This window comes from Uncinocarpus reesii, genomic scaffold, assembly GCF_000003515.1.
Source record: "Uncinocarpus reesii 1704 scaffold_1 genomic scaffold, whole genome shotgun sequence".
NCBI classification, from domain to species: Eukaryota; Fungi; Ascomycota; class Eurotiomycetes; order Onygenales; family Onygenaceae; genus Uncinocarpus; species Uncinocarpus reesii.
This window is the reverse complement of record NW_003052500.1, coordinates 4,832,887-4,855,194: the sequence shown is the minus strand read 5'-3', so window position 1 is coordinate 4,855,194 and position 22,308 is coordinate 4,832,887. Positions and strand designations below refer to the sequence as shown.

Here is a 22,308-nt window from a genome sequence, read left to right as displayed (position 1 = left end):
TGAGGCACAATCCATCAATAGGTGTTTAGTTTGCTGTATACTCTTTTCGCTTGTTCTAAGATACCACCTACTTTCACTGAATGTAGGCGCAAACAATTGTTTCATAAAGGGATTGGATCCCGTTGTGAGCTATCATTCCATTTATATTTCTCAGCATCCGCAGATTTACTGCACCTTTCAAATTTGTTATTGCAGCAAACATAGCCAAGCAGTATATGTTCCCCTCGAGTCGCAGTTAGTCAAAGTCGGAAGCACAACTACATGTGCTAGCTTGTAGCTATAGCCTCTGACTCTTTGCTTTCCCTTCTTCTTCTTCTTCTTCTTCTTTTTTTTTTTTTTTTTTGATAATAGGAAGAAGTTGTTGGAAAGAACCTGGGTTTGTGCTCTTCCTGATCAAAACACACAACTTGAGAATAAGCTATGCTTTGCATTTAAGAATATTATATGCAACCTAGCATTTTGCCGCCTGGCATTTGGAAAGCCAGAGGTCTGCTCACAATCATGGGCTGTTGTTGAGTTGGGAGTGCTTAGCCAGATTAACTAGGGCCACTATACCCATTTACACTTCTCAACAGATGATCATGGCGCGTGTGTCTGGAAGGAATCATGCTCTCTCTTTCATGGAGTCACAAGAATAGTCAGAGGAAACAGAATCTCAACACCATAGGCAATAATTCCAGGTTTGTTAGCTATTCATGTGTTGATGTGCAGAATATCTAGCTACTTATGTGTAATAATCTTGCCTTGGATGGGAGCATAGGGATTTTTAGGAGGAGTGCAGCATCATCTCTCAACTTCATTTGGGTTTCATTGTCATGGTGGTTGTTGATAACTGGGAGAGATTCATGAGCATACTTGAACCATTTGACTAGAACAATGATTTGGATGGTACAGGCTCCCTTGTTGATGCTGGCTCAGTCCACCTTTAAAACGCCCCCATATCCTCCAGCTTTCTGCGGAAATTATGATGATTGTGAACTGCATTTCAACTATTGCAGAACTGATCATATTAAGACAACAAGAATTTCAGATGATAATGAAAGGTAAAGTGGTTTTCATAATGGTATCTATCATCTTGGACCATAAGCCAAACTGCTCTATACTCTAAAAGCAATCTGAGAAGACAGGGTCTGAATTGGACCTTCAACAGTTTCAGCATGAGACTCTCACTCATCCAGTTCATTCAGTGGTCACAAAACTGCACTCAAATGTACAAATATGCCAGCACTTCCACCTCATGGGCAGCATCACCTTTGAGAAGCACGGAAACACACTGAGTGAAGAATCTACTGAAACCAGGTCACCCAAGGGACCACTGTGTCCCACAATGTCTTGAAAAATCAGTCGAGCGAGTGCCACGCCTGTGACAACACCACACTCATTCTACCCGCTGGCGGATGAGTTCTGCATATATAAGAGTGATGGCGAAAATGTGCCCGCATATATCATGGAGCTTAAAGCACCACATAAGCTGCCGCTGTCGACTGGCCATCTTTCTAGAAACCATTATCAAAAAGTGCTGGAAGAGAGAGTAGGGTAGCTGCTAGCATAGATACCCTAATTGAGTCGGCCCATTCTTTATTCATCCATTTATTCCCTGTGTCGAAAAGCTCCAAGTAGTCACAGAGAAATATTAATGGCACTTTTTCCTACAAAATACAATCCTTACCTTAGTTAATGTTTACTTTTCTATAGTAGAAGATCAACCTAACCGCCAATATGGAATTTCCGGTGCCTGCAGGTGAGTCATCCTGCTGGAACCAGCAAAACAACCTTCGTGTGTGTATAAAGCAGCCAGAAAACTTCAGGAGTTGTTGTGATGTTCATGTTGGAAGAGAAGCTGTGCAAAAAGGAGCATCCTTAACATGTCCCATCTTACTGCCCCGGTTTGGCGCCTCGTACCATTTACTCGACCGCCTTGCCACCGAATGTTTCGTCGTCTCGCCCACCAGACGGCTGATCACCAAGCAATTGAAGAGCAGCTGCTGCCTCGTTACCACCAGAGGCAATACTACCCGGTCAAGATTGGAGACACCCTCAAGGATCAGTATAGGGTCATCGCGAAGTTAGGTTATGGGGCATACTCAACGGTGTGGCTTGCGTGGGACGAGAAGTTCGTTTGAATTACCCGGTTCGCTTCTCGCAACACGTTTAATGGCTGACTTCTGATGGAGGGCGAGCCGGTACGCCTCGCTCAAGGTCTGCGTACAAGATGACGGGGAACCCAACTCCCCCATACTCAATGAAATTTCCATGCTCCAGCGCTTAAAGAAATGTGCTGCTGCTGAAGATCACCCCGGACTGCTCTTTACACGTCTTGCAGATGATATCTTTGAAATTAACGGGCCGTCCGGTCGCCATTATTGCGTTGCCTCAAAACCTCAAGCAGGCAGTGTGCGCGTCTTGCAGGAAACGTTTCCCGAGGCCAAGGTACCGAAGCTGCTTGTGAGGTCTTTGATACACCGCTTATTCTTTTCCGTGAACTGGCTGCATGGAAATTGCAACACAATACATACTGGTTCGTACGTTCTAGCATGAGGGTTGCGAAACTCTTGCACATGCTAACCACAAGTTCAAGATATCTCACCACAGAATGTTTTGTCGGAAATAGAGGACAACACACCTCTTAGAGACATTGAAGAGCAAGAGTCCCAGGATCCCAGTATTCCAATTATTCCCAGTAATGGGGCGGCCCCTGTCTACCGGTCTCGATCTACAGCCCCAGAACTTGGTGGTATTCCTATTCTCACTGATTTCAGCCAAATGCGACTGGCACAAGAAGGCGGGAATAAGGAGTGGTGCATGCCGGATATATATAGGGCTCCGGAGGTTCTATTAAAACTCCCATTTAACTACCCAGTTGATATGTGGTCAATTGGGGTCATGGTAAGCCGTGCCAGCGCCAGTACGCATAAGTAGGATCACAGTGCTGACGACTAGTGACCTCTCATTGACCTTAGACGCTTGAGTTGATGGAAGGCAGAAATCTCTTTGATCCCATTGACCGCGTCCACAACCAGTACGTCCTTCCGTTGGCATTGGCACAGTATATTGGGTATCTTGGGCCGCCACCCCTGGGGCTGATCCAACAGAGCCCCGACTTCTTGACCTATTTCAACAAAAATGGTAAGTACCTAGACTCCGGTTCATGGTGCACATTGACCTTGTAGCCGAAGGACTGTCACAAAGAACGAGCTTAACCATCCATTTTACCTATCATAGGCCAATTTAAATTCGAAGCAGAAATCCCCAAGACCTCTCTTGAAGGTTTTATCACCACAATCCCGCGAGGAGAAGAAAAAGAGCAGTTCCTCAGCTTTATTCGAAAACTTTTGACTTGGGATCCGGAAGCCAGGGCGACCTCCTCAGAAATTATTTTGGATGAGTGGCTAATGAGGCCTAACGAGACCATGGTATAGATTGCTGCACCAAACGTACCCATCCCCATGCAAACTTCAGCACCCGGCCCTGAGAATGAAGATAGAGAAAGAAAAAAGAGTATTTGGAAATTCTAACTCTTTAGCATGAGGATCCAAATAAGTCTCTTAAGAGGAGGAAGTCAAAGGTTCGAGTAATGACAGACTCAAGTAATGCCCTTAGGCAGGAGAAAATAAAGCAGTTCATACCATGAGCAGATCCTCAAGTACGCCGAAGAGAGAGCGAGTGCTTCTGGTGTGGCCGAGGTCAGAAGTAAGGCTCTGGAGTCGGAGGGATCCCGGCTCGAAGACTTTGTACATACAACAGCATGGCCGTGCGATTGCAAAGCAGCGTTGATATCCGGACAGCATTGACGGAAAGCTCTTTGAAAACTCCTCAACGAGCAGCAGACGAAGGTTGTGCAGAGAATGGAGTGCCAATCACACGACCTCTGGCTGAGGTATGGGTCCAAGTGATAGTAGACAACAGTAAGGATGTTAACCACTCAAAGGTCATACTTCTGGGCGGTTGACATATACGACCAGGAGAAGTTGACAGCAAATCTGTTAGCAATCCTACGGCCCAACAGAGATGACATCTACAAGCCAGACACCGACGGGTATAATCTCTTGGAAATCCTTCGGGCCAGTGAGAAAATGGACAGGGATAAGTGGACATCCCTCCTGACGCCGAAGTCATTCGGACAACGGTTGCGGGAGAATTTTGGGATTCAGAGTACACAGTGTCATAGAGTAACCGAATTCTGGAGGGAAAATTGGCACAAATATGTCAAGACTGCGTACGGACAAGCGATATTCAACTTCCCTGCTGCCGACGAAACTGTGGGGACCAAGTTGGAAGAGGTAAGTTAACTAGTTATATATCCTGTTTGATTCACACACGTTTTATCTTAGACGACTAACCCGAGTCAAGCCGTGGAAAGTCGTCTTCGATCAACATAGTTCCGAGACGTTCATCACACGATGCCCAGGTTTCCTTGTCAGCCTCAGCGATGATGAGTATGTTTTAGTGAATCCGGAACTCCCCAAACTGAGAACGGGGCTCCGAGGCTAAGTGTGGAAGAGCTGGATGAGAGAGCCGGTTGCCTAAATCGCGGATATTTGGGACGAGGTTCAAAGCGAGCCACTATAGCAGGACACTTTGGTGAAGCAGCAAGTGCGGTTGAAACCCGTACTCCGTCCATTCGTTAATCCTGGCTGACTTTGTTCATCCAAGAAACTGATCAGCTCTGGTCTCCCAGAGGGCCCAAATCCAGTGGATAGTCTGAGGAACTGAGGCTCTTCAATTCTGACGTTTCCTTTTATGTACACATCCTGCATGGATGTGCTTTGTTTTCATTCCGGGGGGATTTGAGAGCAGCGCAGTAGAGACAGCCCTGAGAGAAATGTTTCACTTCTAGGCTTTTCATGCTCAAAGAACTTGAGTAATGCGTCTAACAGCTTCTCTGGTGGCCCGGAAATAGGTAAACTCCTTCAACCCGGCAACATTGAAGAAGGATCTGATCCCTGGACTCGAACAAGGTGCTACGCTTGGCATTAATATCTACCAGGATTGGACTCCCGTCAAGGCGGACGCATCGCTGTCCATAGTCGGCTTCTTTATCTAGTTCTATTTTTCACTGCTGGGGATCCCCAGAGAGGAGCACGTTCCCTATCGGACTTCAATGGAGCGTCCGGCGTTCTCGCGAGAATCTTGCCGCGCGCCGACTCCTCTGGTATTCGAATGACTTGGAATAATAATGAGCATCAATGAATATGCGTATCATGTAGTTAACTGGTGTTAACTACTGCGATATTCGTTATGCCTGTTTCTTGATATCCCAATGCAAGACATTTCCAATGCATTGGCCGGTTCGGTTATTAATCCAAACCGAAAATAGAACATATGCCCAATGCCACCGCATTACGTCTCGACGAACGTTGCCGAAAGCGAAAGTTTCACTTTCCAGGACCTGGGCTGAATATGAATGTCGTTTGATTCTCGATACTACATAGACCAGCTATTCCCCTTGGCTGGCCATTATCCTGCTCCCGCCTGGATCTTTTCCTGCTATCACCGGTGCTAATTCCCCGCCGAAGCATTGTTTTTTACACCTGTGATGGCATCTATACGAGTTGTCATTAGTAGTTGAAATCATAATCTTCCGGGCCTAGACTTCGGGTTTCCTTCAAGGAACAAGGAGCATGGGCTTGATGGAGCAAAGAATAACCGATGCTACGTGAGGTTGAAGGGAAAAAGCGCGGGGAGACGCTCGCTTGTTGCTCACTGTTCCCACTCCTGGGAACCTTTGGGTATTATATGCTCCAGGATGAGGTCGATCCGGGTTCTTTGCTGTTCCAATGCTACGAAATTCCACCCCGGTAACCCTGAAGATCAATGCTTGGTGTTCTTGGCTTTCGAGGCGAGTCTAGTCTGGACATATACGAGCTCCAGGGTGTTGGGCTAAAACCTGCATTCGGTTGCAAAAGAGTAACTGACGGCAGAGCATGGCAACTAGAACCAAGCGCAGCGGAGACTACGGGATATCCATCGAATTCCCGGATGACCTCGCTTACACTGATGAAATGGATGAGAGGCGGGCGAGTTTGGGGTATATAAAGGCACTGGCTGTCCCGAGTTGCAAAGCCCAACAGGAAAGCCTCAGATCGTTTTGAAATAAAAGCATATACTATCTGAAAGGCTGTTGCTGGCCCCGACATCTCGCTGTGCAGCTGTTTGTCCTTTTGCATTGGTGAGTGTGTTTGCTGTGATATACTCAATGGTATTATACTAATGGTAGCCTAGGATTTTCCGTGCATCCAAATTCAAACGATGATGTTTCTCAAATCGATTTTTGCTGCCGCGGTAGCGTTCGCGACCGTCCAGGCATCGCCTATCCAAGAACAACAGTCCGCATGGCAGGCCCGCCACGGTCTGACCTCCTCAGCATACGAGAGCGTCGCTTCAGACCTGCGGTCCCAAGGGTACCGTCTCAACTATGTTAGCGGTTACACCGACGACGGTGCTGCTCGATATGCAGCCGTCTGGGAGAGACGCAGGGGCGCGGAATGGACTTCAACCCACAATCAAGATTCAAACGAGTTCCTACAGTCCGTCAACAGACTCCGCAACCAAGGATATCACCCTCTTGTCGTCAACGGCTACTCGGTCAATGGAAGAACCCGATACGACTCCATTTGGGATAAATCCCAGGTTTCAGCTTGGGAGGCACGCTTCGATTTGGATAGCAGTGCTTTACAACGTACTTTGAACGAAATGAGGCAGAAGGGACTCCGAATCGTACACCTCAGTGGGTATGCAGTCGGTAGAGAAGCTCGATACAGCGCTATTTTTGAGCGACGGCGCGACACTTGGGATGTTCGCTGGGGCCTTAACAGCGCCCAATATCAGGATAAGACTGCGGAGCTGAAAGGCCGAGGATATCGACCAACTCATGTTAGCACCTACAACATCGGCGGAAACATTTACTACGCCGCCATCTTTGTAAAGGAAGATGGACCAGCCTGGGCATCTAGGCATGGCTTAACCTCGGAGGGATACCAACGGGAATTTGATGAGCTTAACAAGCAGGGATACATGCCGAAGGTTGTGTCTGGTGTTTCTTCTGGAAACTCGGTGAGATATGCTGCGATCTGGGAAAAAGTCTGAATCAAAAATTCCAACTTGGATGTGAAGTAGACCGCCGATTGGGTAACCAGAGCAATGAAATGAGTTGGTGAACAAAATTGTCTTTAGCTGCTTTACAATATTCGATTGAAATTCAAGTAATTATATGCCACTCCTTCCGATTCTCATATCATCAGGAGAACATGGATTAATAGCTCCATTCTTCATCAACACCAGAAGAGAAGCGCCATCACTCATGGCCAGCAGCCCTAAAGCACCAGGGAATGCCTGTTTGCCTAGCTATTTAACAACTTAGTCACCATTCATCAGGTGCAAAACAATGTGGCCATGTTTAAATAACTAGTTCCATAGTTATTGGCCAACTGGGATTATATTCTCGCTTGCCAACAGTGATTCAGATGTTAATTTCACAACATTATATCAGTGAATACAACAGCTGATACCCATGCCACGTGCCCACCTATATGGCGCGGGTAGCAGATGTTAAAATCGTGCACTCAGGGATTGAACCAGTAGCTAACTCATGGCCATCAAGGATGCTGTAAAAGGTCTGCAAGCGCGCTGATCCAAGAGCAATCCGCTTGTTGAAATCAACAAGGTAGAGAGCAGCAACATAGCGAGGCCGCACCCCTGCCGCTGGTCACTCAGTCGCGTAATCGAAAGGCTCGAGGGTATACCTTGTCAGTTGCTGGAAGGGTAGCCGGAGATATAAGAAGAATCCAAGGCTAAGAGAAGGGAGGAGTTTGTGCGCAATTCGCAAGGCCAGATATTGAACTTTTTAGGATCTCTATGGATTAGAGAGCGTTCTTTTGAGGTTGGGCCATCTGTCTTGACAAAATGATATTGTCTATGGATCCAAGCAGGGCACAGTCAAGCTGAGGCGTTCGCCGATTGATGATGGTTATCAAGGCCAAAGGCTGCAAGTCCGGACAGCAGAGCTATCTCTTAATTTGAAACAGCTGCGACGTCTCGAGCAAAGATGCGACGTTCCCAAACGAAGAAGTGAATTTTAGCTCGAGGTTTGGGATGTGGAGAATCAGCCGGGTGGCAAGGCAGCGCAACAGTCAACTAAATAACCGCGTAAACTCCTCATCACAGTCTCCAATATCGAATTGAACAAGAGCGCTGAGAGAAAAATGTCAGGGCCACCGAGCATCCGCCATGCGACGAAAGAAGGTATGTAAGGGGCCCGGGAAGCAGACCAGAGGCTCACCGAGAAGGAGTTTCCCACCCACATTCTTCTACTGTAAGCTGACGGCAAGCCTGACGATAGATGTTCCCACGATCCTAGGATTCATCAGAGCAGGCGCCGCAGCCACCAGTTGCGCAGACCGCGTAAAGGCTACGGAATCCAGCCTCGAGGCAACGCTCATATTCGGAGAACCCGGCTCCTCACAGACGCCACAATCAGGCTTCGCGCGGACTCTTTTGCTCATCGCTCCCGAAGGAGAGACTGCGGGCATGGCGGTTTATTATTACAACTACTCCACTTGGCTCGCACAGCCCGGAGTCTTCCTGGAAGAGCTCTATGTGAGCCCGGACTATAGACGGCGAGGTTATGCTAAGCTGCTGATCAGAGAGCTGGCAAAGCAGGCGCGGAAGGTCAGTGGCGGCAAATTGGAATGGGTGTGTCTCCGGGACAATGCGACAGCGCTGAAACTATATGAGAGCTTGGGAGCGAAGCGGATGGAAGACTGGGTGACTCTTCGGGTTGATGGGGAGGCGCTAGACAATCTGCTGGATGAAAAATGAACAGAGTCGGCTCCCTACTGGATAGTCATCAGGAAATATTCCAGGAGTGACCGTCATTTGTCTCTTGGTCGTACAGAAGGCCGGCTGGATAGGAAGAAATATAGCTACCACCCAGGAGAAGCCTAGGATCTGTACCCAACGCCGGGAGTCATCTAAGCTAAGAAATTCGCAGGCTTGAAGATGCATGCCTTGCTTTGATTTGCGATTCAGCTTCATAGAGGTTGCATACACTCTGGATATATCAATGCCGTCATTGCGGACAGTGAGAGCGCTCCAGTAGTACTTGAAAGCTCCGGTACCATATTACTCACAGATTGGACATTGCCCTGAGTCTGGTATAATGTCCAAAACATAGTACAGCCAAATAGACAGCGAGGTGTGGTCTGATCGGATTGTTTGAAGCATGTTTAATAGCTACTTGAATGGATATCATTTGCATTTATTATTGCATAGTTTTGCCTGACCCTAAAATTGCCGAGTAGACGGCTTTCTTTTCTTTGCCTGGCCATTCGAAAATAGAGCTCAGATTGCCTGGAGTCAAATATGATCTCTTTGGCGAGGGAGTTTGGCCTAAGGAGTAAACTTTTGTTCGCATACAACCCTCACCATGTCCCACGCAGCTCTGTTTCCCGTCAAGCGGATATTGCGCCCGGCTACAGCGTATGTGAACACAACTGTATTGGTTCTACATTGGCCGGATGGAAGTCCGATCCGGATTTCAAACCGTATTCCCACCGAGGCACAAATGCCTGAATTAGTTTCTTTCCTTTTCCTCATTTTCTCGGTGCATGTAAGATATGTATCATGTCACGATATTATGACCCCAGCCCCATTGCTCCAACAATTGTTCCACGCGGTATTCAGTTGCCCAGCCCAGGTCATTTTCAATCCCCCTGAGCAATTGTAAAACAATCATCCGTTCCCGGTCATCGCTCAGGTATTGGCCGCTCAGGAATAGTGGCTGAACAGAATTTATCCGCACTGAAGCATCCGGCCTGGACAGAGATATCCCACAGATCTCATGACAGTGGTATCGTATCTCCGAATCTATGGACTGATGTTGGATTTCTCGACTTGAGACCGCACCATTCAGCGAGGACGCTTGGGGCGGTTTGTTGACCAGTAAAAGTATTCGGGCCATGTGGTAGTGCTGCATTGCCGACGCACACATGGCAATACTATACCAAATTTCTTGAAATGGGTACAATTCGTCATTCGTTTTCAGCGACTGCAAAGGATATTCGACTCGTGCGCACGGCTTGAATGTGTCCGGGAGGCCATCGTACCATACATCCACTTCGGTTTGCAGTCGTTGCCACTGAGCCATCGAGGGGTGCTCTGTGCGACGGGCCGTAGTATCGTCCGCGGCTAGGTAGTTCACTATTTTTGACGACAACCAGACCATGGCGTTGGAAATCATGTCTTCCACCATCACATCATCTCCCTCTGGATAGCCTGTACCGGACGTATTGCTTGGTTGGACGAATCCCATATCTTCCAAATGGAGGCCTGCTTCTGTCCACAGCAGGAGGTCATCCGTGTCCAATCGGCACTTGCACCGGTTGATAACTACATCTAGTTAGTTTGCATCCTGTAAAAAAGTTCAAAGGCTGGTCTCACAAGCTGATAAATAATCTTGTCTGGCAAAATTCCAGAATATTGCACGCCTTGCTTTCGAGAAGCCCGGTTTCCGCAGGGGAGGCAATGGGGTTCCACCGGGAGAAACACCTCGTTCAAACGGCATCATATCTGCAATATCTAATAATGACTTCACTCCACTCAAATGGCGATCCCACGCTTGGCCTGTCGCATCAAGGAACTCATATACGGATAAAATGGCAGTTGCAGCTAGCACCTCATCGGAATTCGCACTAGACAATCGATTATTCGAAAACGTTCGTCGTCTTTTAACAGGATGGCCTGCATCGTTGCATAGTTCTGTGGCCTGCCATTGTTCTAACCCTTCTACCATGCTGGTAGGCGAGGTTTGACCATCATGCTGGAGAGCTTCCATGAGAAGTTGAATGGCCTTGTCGTAATATTTAGCTCCGTGGAAATACCAATCCACTCTATCGGCCTCTGGCCATACTTCCATGCTTGCCAATCGGCTACAAACGCCACCAACATTGCCCTTCGCTCCCTTCACCCGGCCAAGTTGTTTTGCAGCGTATGCACAGGCAGCGTACTTAAGAAGAGGGTTAGTAACAGCTTTGACAGGCACGTAGGAAGCGAAATATGAGCCTAGATCAAAGAGATCCATCCTGGGGATCAAGTTAGCTATCAAGACAACGTTTCTTAAAAGTAAGCGAGCATACTTACCACTGTCCAGGAGATTCAGAAAAGTGTCGGAGCAAGAAGGCAACCTCATGGTCAGTTTCAGGCCTCGTCTGCGGAATGATAGTCCTAGTGCGAAACGGAGACCCTCTGCCATGTTGTGAGTGAAGATTCGGGTCTATAGGAGGCGACACCGATGTAGACGGATTAAGGAGAAAATTTATATTGTTGTTCGATGCGATCGATAGGGACGGGGAAGCGGGCGGTGCCATAGATGGCCGGATTTGGTTTGGAGATGGCACAGACCCCAGCGTATGTTCAGTTTCCGCTTGAGGGAAGGGCGTGTGAATGGCCAAGGGAACCGATACTGGCGCTGTTGTCACCATTGCAGGTACAGGCTGGTGTTGTTGCACGGCATATTTGTCTGTCGTAGCCGCGGCGGAGAGGGCTTCGAGGCCATGAGTCTGGGGATCTGTTGACCGGCCTGGGTAGATGCCACCACTATCCCATGAGGCAGACTGATTCGCATGTACGGTCTCGGGGAGGGTTAAGGAAGCCTCCAGCTCCTCAGCATACGGATCCATAACGTTGATAAAAGTCACTGCTCGAACGACGATATCATATCAGCTTTCACAATACCGCCCCAGCAATTCAAAAAGAACTCGGTATAAACCCCCCACCTTGCTTCGGTATCTCCAGCCATACGCTATTCTCGTCAAATGTATTCTTATAGGAATAGAAGCCTTTGAGCTTCCCTCCATCTCCGGGCACACCATCATCGTCGCGGTTCATCGACGCATTTTGCTGGTGGCGGAATACGATGCCCTCGCTGGGTCGGCATTCCCTCGAGGCCTTGCGACATTGGGAACACTGGGGCTTTTGCTCGTCGCATTTCAGCTTGCGTGCACGGCATGTCAAACTGCGGCAGAGAAAAGAGCTCATGTCAGTGCACCCTCGTTCCTTTCCGGCAAAGCTTCGATTGGGGGGGCTCGAGATCCGTCACTCACCAGCCAGTCCTTGAGCGCATCTCCGCTAGAATCAAGCCTGAGCCGACATCCGTAAAACGAGGTGGGAGGAAATATCCTTCGTCAGATCCTTCAATGCCTCTCTATTCCGGCATGAAAGCTTCACCTAATGTTGCGAAAGAAGGGAAGAAAATGAGCGCCGGACTCCGATGGCCTGGCTGAACGAAACATCACTGGCGGCCAGGCACGCAGGTACATAATATTCTAGCCAAAATGCTACGTAAGATAAGAGGCAAACCCGACTGGAATGCGAACCTTGGAATGAAATTTGTGTGGTTCTTCATCTCCACCGAAACCATGGCGTTTTTATGGAGTTCCTGACTTTTTGAGGTGGAAAAGTGCCACCAAAAGTAACGCGGATCGCGAAATAATATTCGGGAGTCGGGAGATGCGCTCACCTATTACTACGCTGCACGGAGTACAGAAAGATAGATGATGGACTGTTCCGGGGCACGGATTTCTCGTCCCATTTGTGGCATCCAGAATACCACCGAGCCTATCTACACCAGGTAACAACATACTTCCAACGGAAAAAAGAAATTCGTTCTCGGATAGGAGATGTTTTTGTTATGGGCAAAGGACGCAACACAAGGACTGAACCTAGGGTGCTTCTTCGGGTGAAAATAAAAGAAAAGACAGCTGGAGTAGTTAGCAGGATGACACGCGGAGGCGATCCAAGTAGCAGGCAAACATGAGGGATTGAAGAATTATTAGGCGATAAAGGCCGATATAGAAAGGAAAAAGGAAGACTTAATATGTATCCTCACGGCAAAAACAAAATTTCAATGAAACTAAATTCTAGGCAAAAAAAGGGGCAGTGAGCAACCGCAAACCATCTACCCAGAGCAAGAAGAGATAGGTGAAAGATGAAGATCGCTGTCAAAATAACAAAAAGGAACTCCTTGCATATCGACCGAAACCACGGGTATTTGCCACCGCCGGAACGCCAATTTTCGTTGTGTATTAGTTGATAAGAGAAAACAAATGATCGGTCATCAGATTGCCGGCACGCCGGGTGAACGTTGTCGAAGAGAATCCAGGAGATATTCAGGCGGCAAACGCCTAAGATCTGGTTTCCGGTCCATACCCTGCGGAGCGCGAACGTATCCTTGATTGCGACGCCGGATGCGACCGAGAATAATACCAATGAGCACGATGAGGAAGATACAACCTAGGGCGATACAGAAGGAGACGAGTACGACGATACCCCGGGAGCGTGGTTGACCTATTATCAGATAAGTGTTAACAAAAGCATATAGTGTGAGCTTTTCTATCCCCGGGGCTAACTTACGGCTGCCGCTAAGCTTGATTGCATTTTCAGAAAACAAGCCATTGATACTTCCCGGTTTACCGTCAGATGTGCTCGACAATATGAAAGGCTCTACGGTCGATCCGTTGTATATCGCGCCGGAGACAATTCCAAATTTCGGTAATTGGATCTGGCCGGTTAAAAGTAAAGCTTGATTCCTTTCAATCAGCTCAGCATCGCCATGTTCTTCGCGAAGAGAGAGTATCTGAACGCCTCTGATGGTTGTTTGTTCGCCGAAGAGCGACCCCGCAGAATGAAACTCGGTGCCGTCATTATAAATGAGGAACGTAGAGCCGCTTGGAGACTTTCCTGCCACCCAGAATCGAGACCCATCTGCCCTGGCAAGTCCAAGGGCTGTCACAGGGCCGGTAATCAAATCAGCGGATCTTCCGCTAATCGAAGACCAGGACTGTGCCTTTGCATCATAGCTAGCAAGCGTAGTCCGATTGCCGCCCACGGTCATGTTACCAGCAGCAATTAGTTTTTCCTTTGACACCCATGTTAAAGCGGATACCTCTCCTTGAAGGCCCGATCCGGGTCTAACCCATTGTGACGCATCTGTTTGCAAAGCACAAACAGCCGGACACGGCAGGGAACCAGCGGAATCAAATCGACCTCCAACGAAGACTTCGTTGGAACCCGGGCGCGGCGCAATAGTATTAACGACAACATTGTTGCCTTCCAAAAGCCCTGGTTGGCTTGCAGGGTATTCCCTCCTTGCCAGGTCATAGACAACAAGTCCCGCGATGTTGGACGAACTGATTTGACCCATTACTTTACCGCCAAGGAAGAGAGAGTCTCGGAGAACTGCCGTAGAAAGAAACGTCGAGTTCGAAGTTATCCCTGGTCCAAGGCCTGTCACTTTATCGCCGTCGGAACCGTCGATCAAAAGCGCATTTTGGATGGTCGAGTCGTCCGATGCTGTAGCGGTGAAGTGTCCAACCAGAACGGTAAGATTCCGACCGGAACCCATATCGAAAAGACCGGTTGTCACAGCTTGGGCGCCATTTTTATCCAGTAAAGCCCGTTTCCTCTGGTTCGAATCCGGCGTTTGTTGAATCTTGACTGGCAAGGGCTGGAGAGCAAGTCCGTTGTCGTCGCTTAGTGCAACGGCGCCATGGGATGAAATTCCACCCGATGCCAATGTACCAGCCAATATGGTATCGTCCTTTGCCACGATGGAAGTTGTGAGCTGTCCCACATACGCCATTTGATTGATCTCAAGCTCTTGCAACCATTTCTTCTCCGAAGGCACCCACACAGCGAATCCCCTGGCGGGAATGGCTCGACGCCCATCCGATTCCTCAATCTGAGAGAAATCGCCACTTACAGCGATAGCAGACTCAATCCTGCTAGAAGAGACATTCACAGGGAATCGCACGAGCGATCGAACATAACCGTTGACGCCGGATCCCAACGATAGCCAAGTGTCATCGGGAATCGAGTACGCAGCGACGTGTTTCAGTTTATCCTGGCTACCGTTCGCTAGATTCGTGAAATTGCCTCCTACATATACCAAATCATCGAGGGTGACCATCGAGGCTACTGCGGCGTTCAATCCATCGCCAGACAATCCCGATGCGCGGCCATCCCTGATCGACATGATGTTGTGAATGGTTGCATTTGAAAAATTGCCGCCCACAAAGAGGGTATCGTCTTTGTACGTTAAATCATTGACTATCGCTCCACGGTCCAGCTCAGTGCCCGCCCTGTTTATAGCAGAGGCAGAAAAGTTAGTGTTAAAGTCATTCTGCCTTGGATCATAGTCAAATAAACCGTTAAGGCCACCGGTGGACGAAATTAACTGGAATCGAACCCGGGACGCGACAATATTTATAGCGCCCTGCCCGCTCTGTGCTGAAACAGTCACTTCAGGTCGAAAGTTAGCATTGGCTGCGTCGACACGCCCAAGGTATATCTGATCGTATTTGTCGAAATTGTTGGTCTGGTGAATTGAGGACTGAACGGGATTTTCATCTTGCATCGAGAATTTCCCCGTTACGTTGACGATACCTCGTGTTGCGCAAGTGCCATCTTGAATGCAACCCGGGGTAAATATCGTTACGGAATAATTGCCGGACTGTTTAATATCCGGGAAAAAGGTGACGGATGTAGATAATCGTGTAGAGGAATCGACTTGCGCGCGTAAGTAATCGGAAGAGCTCTGAACTGAAGGAATTACTGTCCAGGTTCCCGTATTTGTAGATTTGGAAGCGAAAGGGATATTCGCGCACGCCGGTTCGTTAAAGTCGTTAACCGCGTGCACGTAGATGTCTACAATGACACAATAGTTAGTTCAGTGCGTGAAGATACGTAGAAATAAAGACATACCGTCTTGAAGCAGCTCTACACCGTTCAAGCCTCCACCCTGACCGTAAAATTCTAAGATTTCTAGCCGGAATCCATTCATGCCAACGAGGTTAACAAAGTGAAAATCGCGAAACTCCTCAGCTGGGTCATCGGAAAGGGGACACCTAGCGTCGCAAGCCATCTCATTCCCGGTAGCAGGGTCAGTGTAAGTCAGGTTGAGAATCCCCGTGTCGGGTAGTGCGATGAAGCGGAAAGTCCTCGTTCCCCGCCCTTCGAAGTGGGTGTTCCAAAGTCTTAGCTTAGTAGGTTGGTAACCAAACCTCATCTGCGCATGCCAATATCCCGCTTGTTGATCCGCCAGAAGCCAAGTGCTGCCGGGGCCGTCCCGTTTCGTGGCCTGGCACACGGCATTCCGCGGATTATCGAACCCAGGCCGTATAGAGCTTCCGCCAGAGGAGATTTCGGCAGTTTCAAGATTGACCATTTGTTGATCCTTGAGAGAAGGAGTTGTCGCATTCCCTAATCCGTCGAAAGACCCTCCAAACACAATATGATCGTTCTCCGCTTTAACAATTGAGGATACCGGGCCATTGAAGCCACCGAAAGGAAGGTTGGAAAAACCGGAGCGCCGAGACCAGGAAATGGCGTTTGACGAATTGGACTCCTTGAAATCGCCGCCCACGTAGACCTTGTCGGAGTCACAGAGTAACGCGCGGACCTGACCTGATAATCCTTGGATGGCAGACACTTTCCCGGAGTTTGGGTCAAAGAGCGCAAGAGCTTGAGATTCGATCCCTCCTAAGCTAGTAAAATTGCCCCCAACCACGATACTTGTCAACGAGCCATCCTCTGATGTTAGCGAGCACAGGGCCAGGATATCCGCATCGGCAGACGAGATGGGAGCAAGGCCTCCGTTGGGCAGCGGGGCGATTAACGACTGGGACTGGGAGCCATTGTAAACGGCGAGGACCTCGTCTCGCTGCTGCTGGTACGTGAATAACGAGATGGCATCGAAATTGCCAGTGAGGGCGACACGGCCAAGCGGACCAAGATCAAGCTGGGGGGAAGGCACCGGGGTAAACAGAGTGGCTCGAGCCAGCGGAAGGGAAAGAAGCGAGATCAGCTGCGGTAGCGGTAGGATTGAAGCATCACCGGGCGGAAACAGTGAGGAGAACCTCATTGTTTTGTCCGGGATGGCACTGGTGGCTGGATGGCCAAGTCGGTCGTTCAGTTGGGGAGCGATAGACTGGATTTCCTGTGCGGGTATCGGAACATGACGCGACAAAATACTAAAAGAGTGGACTGAATGCTAAACAAGCAGTGTCAACAAGGCACAAACATGAAGGTGGTGGTGCTGCAACAAAAGGAACGAGAGTGGTGAGTAGGGAGGTGAACGCTGAAAGGAACGAACAGGCCTCTCAAGCGAGCTCCTGGAAATTGCAGCACGGCCAAAACGCCAAAAGGCACAGGTTTGCCAGCTGTAATTAATACCGGGGGGGGCCGTTCTCTGCGGGATGAGGTAAGCCGATGTGGCCCGATGCGGCATAGCGGCGGGCGAAATCCATGGTTGGCAGCAGCAAGGTACAGAGTGTCGCTGGCATTACGGGCCGCGCGCGTGGCAGTTAGCTCAGGCCATTTTCTCTTGAGACAGGCAGGATCTCGTGGTGTTAATGCATCGACTTGTGGGATTTCATGCTCACTACTACAATGTCGATATGCATCCAACCGCTTCCCCTTTCTTTAACCCGTAGTCGAGTACTCTGTAGAGGCTGATATGGAGCACAATATTGAAGATATTTTCAGAGAGAAGCTATTTCCGTCACACAGCAGGAATGGGACATTTCTATTGCCTCATCTCAAATCCCCTTTTCCCTCAACCCATGTGCACTTCTTAAAAGCTATGCCATTAATGCTATCATATCCCGTCTATTATACCATCCTGCAGAGCGCTCCCTTGAACTCGCAGGATGACGCTGCCAAATCTTCAATTTCAGCTGTGCCGATAAACTTTTGTTAGTTCACCAACTGACAGGATTAGGTAATCTGGGCATTGGAGAAAAAGACTGCTAACTGGATTAGGATTAGTCAATGGCTGCTAACCGGATGGACTTTAGTCTAAACCTTGATAAAGTGCTTTCTGACGCGCTGGGAACCTCTAGCAGCTATCGCGAAAATGCAGCCAGGTGAACACTCAACACTGAGCTCGCCAACGTGAGCCCAATTTCTACTTCCCCGGCCACTTATCTCCATATCCGCGGAAGCTCGATAGTTGAAAAGCCGTCTAATAGCTTACATAGCGATTTCCATCATGTATGGCCTCTGGAGTACATTGTCTTGTGAAAAGTCTCACTAACGCAAGCCCAGGGAGAGCTTTGAAAACATCTACCTAGATCTTTCCAAACAACCCGGCAAGTGTAAGCTTGCTGAAAGTGGCTTGGGATGGAAGCCGTCGGGAGGAGGCGACACGTTCACACTCGATAAGAGCAATGTCGGAGCTGCCCAGTGGAGCCGTGCGGCAAAAGGCTATGAGTTGAAGATTTTGCCGCGCACTGGCGGTGTTATACAGCTCGATGGCTTTCAGCAAGAGGTATGTGGTTTAAAGCTATATTCCTTTTTCTGGCCCTTCTAACTTGTTTGACTTGCGCTAGGATTTTGAGAGAAGCAGCAAAGCGTTCAAGCTGTGGTATGGCGTCAACCTTGAAAATCGAGAACATGCCCTGCGAGGATGGAATTGGGGAAAAGCAGATTTCGGGAAAGCAGAATTATCTTTCAACGTCCAGAACAGACCCGCATTTGAAATTCCATATTCGGAGATATCAAACACGAATCTAGCGGGGAGGAATGAGGTGGCGGTCGAATTCTCACTTCCAGCTGACGGCACCCCTAACGGACCCAATGGGCAACCCGGAAGCAACAAAAACCGCGGCAAGAAAGCCGGTGCAGGGAAAGACGAGCTTGTCGAAATGAGATTCTACATTCCTGGCACTGCAGTCAAGAAGGATCAAGCCGACGCCGACGAGAAGAGTGTAGATGGGGAAGAAATCGAAGAGCAAAACGCTGCAAACCTCTTCTACGAGACCCTGATGGATAAGGCTGAGATTGGCGAAGTCGCTGGGGACACGTTCGCTACCTTTCCTGATATATTACATCTTACTCCAAGGTATGCCAGTCATCGTGATAGGTTTTCTGGTTGGTTGCCACTTACATTGTTTCAGAGGACGGTTCGACATCGACATGTACGAAAATTCACTTCGACTACGCGGCAAAACATATGATTATAAGATCCAGTACCAATCGATTAAGAAATTTTTCTTATTGCCTAAAAATGACGACACGCATACGTTGATTACCGTTGGATTAGATCCCCCTCTACGACAGGGTCAGACACGCTACCCATTCCTCGTAATGCAGTTGAAATTGGACGACGAATACAATCTCGATCTCAATATGACTGAGTATTTCATGCCCCCCATCTACTCCCCGATATCCCGTCCAGGCTAATTTTGAATAGTGAACTGCTCCAGACACGCTACAAAGACAAACTTCAAGCTCATTACGAGGAACCGATTCACTTGGTGATGACGAAGGTTTTCCGCGGGCTCTCCGGAAAGAAAATAATCATGCCGTCCAATGATTTTACTAGGTCAGCCACAGCCCATTACCGCAATGGCAATTTATCAGCTCCCTCCGTGTCAATGGATCAATCTAGGACCAGGAATACTAACACAACATCCAGTAACCACAATCACAACGGAATCAAATGCTCGATCAAAGCGAACGAAGGCCTCCTATATTGCCTCGACAAAAGCTTCATGTTTGTTCCAAAGCCCGCAACCTATGTCCAAATTGACAATATATCGGTTATCACCATGTCCCGTGTTGGCGGCGCCGTCTCAGCTAGTCGAACTTTTGATATAACGATGAGTCTTAAAGGCGGCGGCGAGCATCAGTTCAGCAACATCAACAGGTTTGTTTTTCGTGGGATACAAAAAGAAAATGTAGGCTAATTTCCCGCTAGAGAGGAGCAAAAGCCATTGGAGGCGTTTTTCAAAGCCAAAAATATACGGTTTAAGAATGAAATGGCTGAAGATGTAAGTGCTATCCAATCCCAGCTGTTACCCAAGGTCACTCCCATATTCCTGTGATTTCCCGGGTTTGAGTAAGCAGAGTAATAGCAGAAACTGATCTAGATATCATGTGCAGACATCGACACTCCTCGCTGCAGCACTTGATAACGATGAGCTTATGGAGTCCAGCGACGAGGAGGTCTCTGGCGCTCACCGTGGGTCAGCCGACGAAGACGAAGAATCTGTTGATGAAGACTTCCAGGCTGAGTCGGAATCCGATGTGGCTGAAGAATATGACTCTGAGCATGAAAGTAGTGGCAGCGATGCCACAATGGATGATGCTGACGATGACGAAGAAAAGGAGAGACCGAAAAAGAAGAGCAAGTTGGATAAGTGATCGCTGTGCCTCAATAAGGAGGCAGAGCAGATAGTCACCATGCAAGTTCTATATAATCATGCATTCTCATAATCCTGGGGAACAAGGTCTTTCATTCATCTTTCCAAGGAAGCAGGTCCATGTTCGGTTTTGGTTGAAGGAATTTGTTGTGACCTGCAATTGGGTTTACCCTGTGTGTAAAATAGAAAACTATTTTCAACTGAGTTTTGCCCGTTCTTCATGGGATTATCTTTGTGAATTGCAGTCTTCTCATCATTGCTTGCTTGTGGCTGGAACCCCTGGCGGCACCAAGATTGATTTTTCAAGGTGCCACGTGATTCGGAGCTTCCAACTTGAGCATAGCGCCAGAGAGAGGCAGACGCGCTGGTTGACAGCTTGCTTGGAGCAGCGTCTCAATGAGTGATTGTTCTCATTCATTGCGGTTCTGTTGTGCTTGAAACTGAGATCCGTTTCTTCTCTTTATCTTCTTTCTTTTCCTGACCTTGACTTTGTCAATCATGCCAGCTGCAAGCAAGTAACTGCTAAATACCATCATCCTTAAACACCCTCTCCTCTCCCTCCAGAGTCAAAGTGACAAACAACTTCATCTCTCACCCGCCATCCTAAAACGCGATTTCGCCTGTTCTGTCTAGCTACTGTCCTCGCGTTGTGAAACATTACTACCCCTTTTCCTACCTCAATCCGTGACGCACACATTTTTCACAATGGCGGCTACATACAGCAAGAAGACAAACTCGGACCTCATGGAGATGCTCAAGGCGCGAGGACTTCCTCACACCGGAAAGAAAGCTGATATGGTCGCGCGACTCGTCGAAGCAGACAAAGCCGCATCGGATGACACCAGCGCCACGGTCGCCTCGCCACCCTCCCCTGCACCCAAAGCCGACGCAGCTGACGACGTTATCGACTGGGACGACGACACAACAGCAATAGAACCAGTGGCATCAACCAAGGAAACTGCCGCAAAAAGTACTGACGCGAAAGACGCCAAAGAAGCTGCAGCGGGCGGCAAGGGAGTTGTTCCAAACCCGACTGCAGTGCCGAACCAGAAGGTTGATACCGACCCTTCGACTACGCATGACCTAACAGTTAAGCGTCCGGGTGACAAGGAGGATGGTGAGAAGAAGGAAGCCGGTGCGGAACCTGTAGGCGAGAAAGAAGAAGCTGGTGCAGACAAAACCGAAACGGCAGAGAAGAAACCCGAAGAAAAGAGTTATAGCATGGGGCTTGCTACTACAGATCTCGATTCTGAGCTTGAGAAACGCAGAAAGCGAGCTGAGAAGTTTGGTATTGTGGATGATACAGCCTCGAAAGAAGCCCAAAAGGCGGTGGAGAGAGCAAAGAGATTTGGGACCGCGAACAACGACAACACATCGTCCGGCGTGAAGGGATTGGACGAGGCGCTGCCAGAACGATCGAGGAAGAGAGGCCATGGCGAAGATGGCGACCACTATCAGCGTGGTGGAAAACGCAGAGACTTCTCCGGACGTGGACGGGGACGGGGACGTGGTGGGCACGATTATCGTCGCCGCAACGGTGGTGGTTCGAATAACAACAGAGCGGATAATTGGCGCGAAGCAGACCGCAGTGCAATGGAAAGAAGAAAGGCTCGGTTCGGTTGAAATAACTGGTTTCTTTCCTCGTTTCGTTCGACTTTAGAGCCATTTCTCCCCTTTTTCATTGTTACTTTCCTCATCTGTGTCTCTTTTCGCTGTGGCTTCGGTGGCGACTGGAGTTTACTGGAACAGAATCCGCGGGAAGCAATTTGACCTTTAACGAATGCAAACAATCGATCTTCTCGTCGAGTCCGTTTGCTTCAATATTTTCGCCTTTTAGCCCTATACTTTAACATCGGCCGCCCCGTCAAGTCGAAAGGCTATCTAGGGTGGTGACAGAAGATGGATCAATCATCAAAACAGTGTACTATAACTATTTGAAAATGCGGGAATTATGTGAACACGGGTTGCAGGTAGCGTTCGATTCAATTATTAGAAACATTGTCTTTGCCGATATCAGCAATTGTAGAGATGTAGAATGGACTGATAGCAATGCTTATCAACTAGGAAACCAGGCCATCCACGCTGCTCGTTGCCGATCTATACACATGGC

General features: G+C 48.7%; 8 protein-coding genes across 8 annotated transcripts; 6 read left to right on the top strand and 2 right to left on the bottom strand.

Moving 5' to 3' along the window:
• Positions 1–1,865: 1,865 nt before the first annotated feature.
• On the top strand, positions 1,866–3,419 carry UREG_01861 (uncharacterized protein; the record flags this gene model as incomplete). The annotated part of the gene is made up of 5 exons (XM_002542299.1): positions 1,866–2,113; positions 2,175–2,518; positions 2,579–2,886; positions 3,093–3,126; positions 3,223–3,419. The coding sequence occupies 5 exons, from the start codon at positions 1,866–1,868 to the stop codon at positions 3,417–3,419; spliced, it is 1,131 nt and encodes a 376-aa protein (XP_002542345.1).
• Positions 3,420–4,073: 654 nt separating this feature from the next.
• UREG_01860 (uncharacterized protein) lies at positions 4,074–4,491 on the top strand (the record flags this gene model as incomplete). The annotated part of the gene is made up of 2 exons (XM_002542298.1): positions 4,074–4,280; positions 4,351–4,491. The coding sequence occupies 2 exons, from the start codon at positions 4,074–4,076 to the stop codon at positions 4,489–4,491; spliced, it is 348 nt and encodes a 115-aa protein (XP_002542344.1).
• A 1,758-nt stretch (positions 4,492–6,249) lies between these two features.
• Positions 6,250–7,086, top strand: UREG_01859 (uncharacterized protein; the record flags this gene model as incomplete). The annotated part of the gene is made up of 1 exon (XM_002542297.1): positions 6,250–7,086. One exon carries the CDS (start codon positions 6,250–6,252, stop codon positions 7,084–7,086), a length of 837 nt encoding a protein of 278 aa, XP_002542343.1.
• A 1,115-nt stretch (positions 7,087–8,201) lies between these two features.
• On the top strand, positions 8,202–8,817 carry UREG_01858 (uncharacterized protein; the record flags this gene model as incomplete). Its single annotated transcript, XM_002542296.1, has 2 exons — positions 8,202–8,241; positions 8,339–8,817. 2 exons carry the CDS (start codon positions 8,202–8,204, stop codon positions 8,815–8,817), a joined length of 519 nt encoding a protein of 172 aa, XP_002542342.1.
• Positions 8,818–9,619: 802 nt separating this feature from the next.
• Positions 9,620–11,675, bottom strand: UREG_01857 (uncharacterized protein; the record flags this gene model as incomplete). The annotated part of the gene is made up of 3 exons (XM_002542295.1): positions 9,620–10,386; positions 10,438–11,078; positions 11,137–11,675. The coding sequence occupies 3 exons, from the start codon at positions 11,673–11,675 to the stop codon at positions 9,620–9,622; spliced, it is 1,947 nt and encodes a 648-aa protein (XP_002542341.1).
• A 1,436-nt stretch (positions 11,676–13,111) lies between these two features.
• UREG_01856 (uncharacterized protein) lies at positions 13,112–16,915 on the bottom strand (the record flags this gene model as incomplete). Its single annotated transcript, XM_002542294.1, has 3 exons — positions 13,112–13,341; positions 13,408–15,699; positions 15,757–16,915. The coding sequence occupies 3 exons, from the start codon at positions 16,913–16,915 to the stop codon at positions 13,112–13,114; spliced, it is 3,681 nt and encodes a 1,226-aa protein (XP_002542340.1).
• A 993-nt stretch (positions 16,916–17,908) lies between these two features.
• On the top strand, positions 17,909–20,199 carry UREG_01855 (uncharacterized protein; the record flags this gene model as incomplete). The annotated part of the gene is made up of 8 exons (XM_002542293.1): positions 17,909–17,946; positions 18,100–18,322; positions 18,384–18,895; positions 18,951–19,190; positions 19,247–19,378; positions 19,472–19,702; positions 19,754–19,826; positions 19,939–20,199. The coding sequence occupies 8 exons, from the start codon at positions 17,909–17,911 to the stop codon at positions 20,197–20,199; spliced, it is 1,710 nt and encodes a 569-aa protein (XP_002542339.1).
• Positions 20,200–20,903: 704 nt separating this feature from the next.
• Positions 20,904–21,821, top strand: UREG_01854 (uncharacterized protein; the record flags this gene model as incomplete). The annotated part of the gene is made up of 1 exon (XM_002542292.1): positions 20,904–21,821. The coding sequence occupies one exon, from the start codon at positions 20,904–20,906 to the stop codon at positions 21,819–21,821; it is 918 nt and encodes a 305-aa protein (XP_002542338.1).
• Between the last annotated feature and the right edge of the window lie 487 nt (positions 21,822–22,308).